This window comes from Mya arenaria, chromosome 6 (assembly GCF_026914265.1).
Source record: "Mya arenaria isolate MELC-2E11 chromosome 6, ASM2691426v1".
Classification (NCBI taxonomy): domain Eukaryota; kingdom Metazoa; phylum Mollusca; class Bivalvia; order Myida; family Myidae; genus Mya; species Mya arenaria.
Genome location: NC_069127.1, coordinates 25,155,922 through 25,161,286, shown reverse-complemented (window position 1 = coordinate 25,161,286; position 5,365 = coordinate 25,155,922). Strand labels below are relative to the sequence as shown.

At 34.7% G+C, this 5,365-nt stretch overlaps 1 protein-coding gene across 1 annotated transcript; it reads right to left on the bottom strand.

The window, feature by feature from the left end:
- Positions 1-256: 256 nt before the first annotated feature.
- Positions 257-1,654, bottom strand: LOC128237655 (small conductance calcium-activated potassium channel protein 3-like). The gene has a single exon (XM_052953248.1). The coding sequence runs from the start codon at positions 1,652-1,654 to the stop codon at positions 257-259; it is 1,398 nt and encodes a 465-aa protein (XP_052809208.1).
- Between the last annotated feature and the right edge of the window lie 3,711 nt (positions 1,655-5,365).

Sequence of the window (5,365 nt, the reverse complement as noted above, 5' to 3'; positions counted from 1 at the left end):
AAGAGATATGAAATTGTCGACAAAACAGTAAATAATCCCAGATAGATGCTAGTATTTTATTTAACATATAAAACAGTCATGATTTTCAGTAAGTGTTACATTGGCAAACAATAGTACATTTCTAATACAATAACATATGGTTACGATTTAAAATGATCAAATAAATGATTTCAATCTAGCAAAATTGTTATTGCATTTTTTAAAAAAAGTAATCACTTAATCTCTTCTTAATTATTGCAATCGTTTTGCTAGAATATCAATTATTACGTTGTTCAATACTTTGCTTTATTTGGGTTACTGAGTTCAATATTTTCTCAACGTTAGTTTGAATGTTACCCACAGTATCTTCTAACATTGACTGTCTGTACTGCATACGGTTGATTGCCTTCGCCGACTCATTCTGATATTTGCCTATTTCCACCAATGTCACAGAATTGTCAATCAGTCGTCTTTGAGCTGCACGGATATCACGAATGTTCTCAACAGCATGAAGAAGTTTGCGCTGGTGCCCTATAATCTTTGGTTTGTCCGTTTTGATTTTTCTGTATTTAAACACAAACCACCCAGCCCTCATAACGTCTGCAGCGTTGTGCTTTAAACGTTTGTCTAATTCAACATCCATAACAAAATCATGAACGTACTTTTCGGATCTTGAAAGTTCTAGCCTTCTAGCCAAGACGGCCACAACGAGAGCTGTGCATCCTGCTCCCATCATGCCGGTCATAACGGCAATGCCTCTTCCACAATACGTTGTTGGGACAATATCTCCGTATCCAACAGACAAAAATGTTACAGCGATTAGCCACATGCAGTTGAGGAAACTCGAGTGGATATAATCCCTTAAACCACCCTCGCCGTACATTTCGCAGAGACGTAAAGCCCAACTGGATGTGAGGAAAGAGAATAACATTATAATTGCAAGGACGTATTCGGGATATAAAGTCATGAGCGATTTGAAAATAAATCGAAAGTTGAAGTGAATACGGTTTAGTGCTCCGAGTCCTTGGGATAAGGCGTCTTGGTACAAACGACTGTGTAACATGATAGCTCTGCAGATGAGGTAGAATCGTAAGAACATTGGCAAAGATAGAACCACATCGAGTGGAATTATAATCTCCCTTGCGTATTGTCCGTCAGCTACAGTTGCTGACCATTCCATTTTAAAGTCACCTGGTATAGGGTGAATACTGCATATAATGAACTCTACTGCTATTTTCAGTACCCTTCTGAAAGACATTGCAAGCCTTAAATCATCGACTCCATTGTCGACTGCAAAGAGTTGAACATCAAGATAATGATAAATACCAAGAAATATCATAAGTGCGACGGTAAATGCTGTAATACAAGTTTTCATTAAATAAGATAGGAGCGAGTCCCTTCTTATCATAAATGCCGCTGTAAGTTCTGTTTCAAATATCATCAGACCAACGCCTGCTAGAGCTAAGCATAGTGAAACATCGCAGTGCCTCTTTCGGCGGTGAAACAGTTCTTTCCTCTTCGCCAACATTTTCCCGACTGTCTCGAATTTATACGGTCTATTGCTTGGTAATGCATTAGATTCACTCTCGGTTTCCGCACTGCCATTGGAGTACAGTTTGTTTCGGCCATTCATGCCAACAAGAGGTATTTGCGGATCTTCGATTATTTTTGACATTGTCGTATATTTCAGTTTTTAATGATTACACGTTATCCGCCACAATACTTTATAAATCTCGAAGCTTGTGATTTGTTGAAAACATACCGATGACAAGGTAATTGTTTCTCTCATTAAATATTACGCAAATAAATCATTGGATTAGTGTCGATATTGTTGCATAACTCAGATATAAATGTTTATACGTAATGGATGGGAAAATTCATTTCATTTTATCTGTTCAGTTCCTTTCAGGTTTTAGAAACACGCAAGTTTTTAATGCCTTTCCGAATATGAAAAAAGTCCGTGTTCCTTGCGTGATATTTTATGCAAATGTATTGCCCCCGTCATGTGTTTTCATCTCGATGCTTACTAAAATATTGCAAAGCAGTACGTACTATCCAGTTCTCCACAATCACCATGAGTTTACGATAAACTATAAAAACACCTTTGTCATCTATTCCTCATATCCGGAGGATTTGTATGGCCAAATGTTACGATAAGTCTGCTTTTCTGGATGAAAGTACCATAAAACGCCTATATAGCCAATGTCGAGTCCATTAATCATCCATATCCTTGCCTTCTCCTATTGAATACCTCTTTTCATCCCTCAGTGTAGGGAATAAGTTTATTTTGAAGGCACATAATGCTACAAAGTTGAAAACGTTTTAATTAAGTTAAACCTTGCAGCGATTTGAAGCAGATTAATACTTTTCTGACATTTCTAGCGATATTGAGTAATGTTCCTTTGTTCAAATGAAAATTTCTTCTATTGCCACATTATTCGATACGTGAATTTCCCATGTGATTATACCATGCCATTTATTATTGATAAGCCTCTTATTGTACTCGGCTCAGGTAGGCCATTGTCGGTCAATTGTATAGTGTCATAAATCAATTTGTTTTCATCCTTTATTTGAATAATATCGAAATCGTCAAATTATTTAATAAAATATCATGCACTGACTTTTCCCTAGGTCAACAGAGTCTTTGAGAAATGGAATATGGCACTGAAATTTAACAACCTTTCGCTTATTTTTACATTATTTATATTCTATTGCCCGGAATTGCCTGAGTTACATAAATTAATTTAATAGAAAACATCTCCTGAGAATTTGGCTTTAGAATCTTTTGTCAGCAACACGATCTTCACTAAAGTAGTCTACTTTGTTTTTATCACTTTGGATATGTCAGCCGACGGCGTTATTCTTGATCCATTTTTGTTATTTGAAAGTTCATTATCGATTTATCTGCAGGATATCCATTAGTGTGAGATTGATATCAATCTGTCCGTTTTAATTGTGAATCAGAAAATAATTCCGATGGTTAGTCTTTGTGTTAAGCTGTGACGCTTTCACTCTGTTTGGCACTGTCCATATCTAAATGAAAAATAAATATATTACATTATCATTTCATACTCTTAAATAGGCGATTTATAACTGGACCCTTGTTCATTTCTTTAATCGGGTAAAACATTCACATTTAAAAATTAAGAAATGTGCAAAAAGCATTTTTCGTAGTTTCGAATCTTCATGATATCAGCACAAATTTGCCATTTTTTTTCTGATTCCTACCTTTTTGTTCAATCACTTGTCAGTCCTTAAGTAAGAAGTACTATAAGTTTTGCAATAGAACACCATTACTTTGTTGAATGTCCTACATTTTATTGGCAATTCCCTTTAATAGGTACACAATAAAATCGTTTTATGTAGTTATTTATAGAGCATTACTTGCATGCGAGTTTGCCTATGTTCAAGGTAAGTTAACAATTTGTCGTAAAGTAGATTCAGTTGATTCAAGAAAGTAAACCCTAATAATATATACATTGTAATACACCCCCCCCCCCAAAAAAAAAAAGCCCGTGTTGTAAATAAATGTGATTGAGAGAAACAATTTTGGTAACATTCTCTATGTTTATAATTTCTGTTTAAATCCATATGAATGTCCGGACACTTATCACAATATTACACACGGTAGCAGATGACAAAATGTTGGTTATGATTATGTTGATTATGAGTATAATACTGTTATGTGAGCAAACGCTTACGCTTTAAGCTATTGTTACTTGTTTGTTTTAGCCGCAGAACATGCGAAGCTTTTGCATTTACATTAAAGGAGAATCAATTGTAATCAATGTAGGGGAATTTGCAATCATTAATAAAACAAATAGAATGTCTGTTCTGTGTTTATAGTGAGAGTCCTAACATTGACAGTTTTTACATTATAACGCGTTTTAACTGATTTTTGTATCATAGACAGATTTTTTAGAAATTACTAAAAAAATTAAAGAACAATAGAAAAAAGGAAAACATCAACCATTACTATGGCACATATTTCTGTTATAGAATCTGTATTTTGCTATATAATTTTCCAAGAAGCAAGATTGATTTATTGTCCCAATATGCACCGAAAGGTATAGATGGATTGCTTAATGGTTTCAATGTGTTTAGTTCCGGCCTACAGATATCCGTAATAAAAACTACAGTTTTGTTAAAAAAACGTTTATGAAGTTATGTTTTTATTAAATGCTTTACAATAAAATATCTAGTTAAATAGCAAAACTGAAAGAGACGATTTAGAAGGAACAAATGTCAACGGTTTATCTTTCAAATAATATATTAATACATGATAGTTTTGTAATAATACTTACATAAACAGGCAGGAGAGTTGAAACAATCCGATATATGAAAAACATTCCAGTACGAGAGTTTGCTTTGGTAGATCTGTTGTCTTATTGGGAGACTGCTAGGAGGAAAAATTTGCTATTTGTAGGAACTCGGGACCGTAATTCCAATACAGCTATTTGTCGTTAACGAGAGATTGTGCGCTAACAGGGAAATTGTGACGTCACGGGAAAGACGCCTACACAAGCCGAATCCAAACTGTCGAACAGATAGATTTGCCAATATTAAGTTATGCTTGATAGATATATGGCTCCTTTAGTATATGCACAAATATGAATATTAATTCTATGAATTTTCAAAATATGATATTGAAACTTTCAAACAGCTATATTTGCTAATAATTAAATGAATGCTCAATAGTTTGATTTAGATAGGTAATGCCAAAACATATACCTGCATAAACCAAGATTTCAAATTATAAACCTGCGGAAATCCAGCAGTTTAATAATGGACCTGCAGAAACGGAGCAGTCAAAACATGAACATGTAGAAACACAGCAGCCTAAACATGAGCCTGCAGAGACAAAGCAGTCAAAGTAATATGTTATATGTATCTGCAGTAACCCAACATCCAAAACATGCATCTTCAGAAACTAAAACAACATGTATCTGAAACAAACTAGGTACCAGCAGAAACTCATCCGCAAAAGAGTGAACCTGCAGAAGTCAGCAGTCAAAACATGTACTTACAAAATCCCAGCAACCAAAATATGTACCTGTTGAAACGCTGCATCCAGAGCAGATCAACAAAAGAAATTAAGCAGTCAAAAAAATATACTTGCAGAAATGCAGCAGTTAAAATAGTACCAGCACTATCAAAGAAGCCATATATATATATCGTATAAATCTTTGCAGCCAAAAATGTAATTGCACATACCAAGCTGATAAAATGGAACCTGCAGAAACCAACCATGAAATCATTTACCTACAGAAACCCATGAGCTGAAACGGGACATACTTAAACATAGCAGCAATCTATACAAGCAGTTAAATATCACTCACAACCGTTACCAATGAAAACCAAATCACCACAAAAATACCTACCGAAC

Coding starts and splice junctions, on each gene's coding strand:
- LOC128237655 (XM_052953248.1), bottom strand. CDS start 1,654: ATGTCAAAAATAATCGAAGATCCGCAAATACCTCTTGTTGGCATGAAT.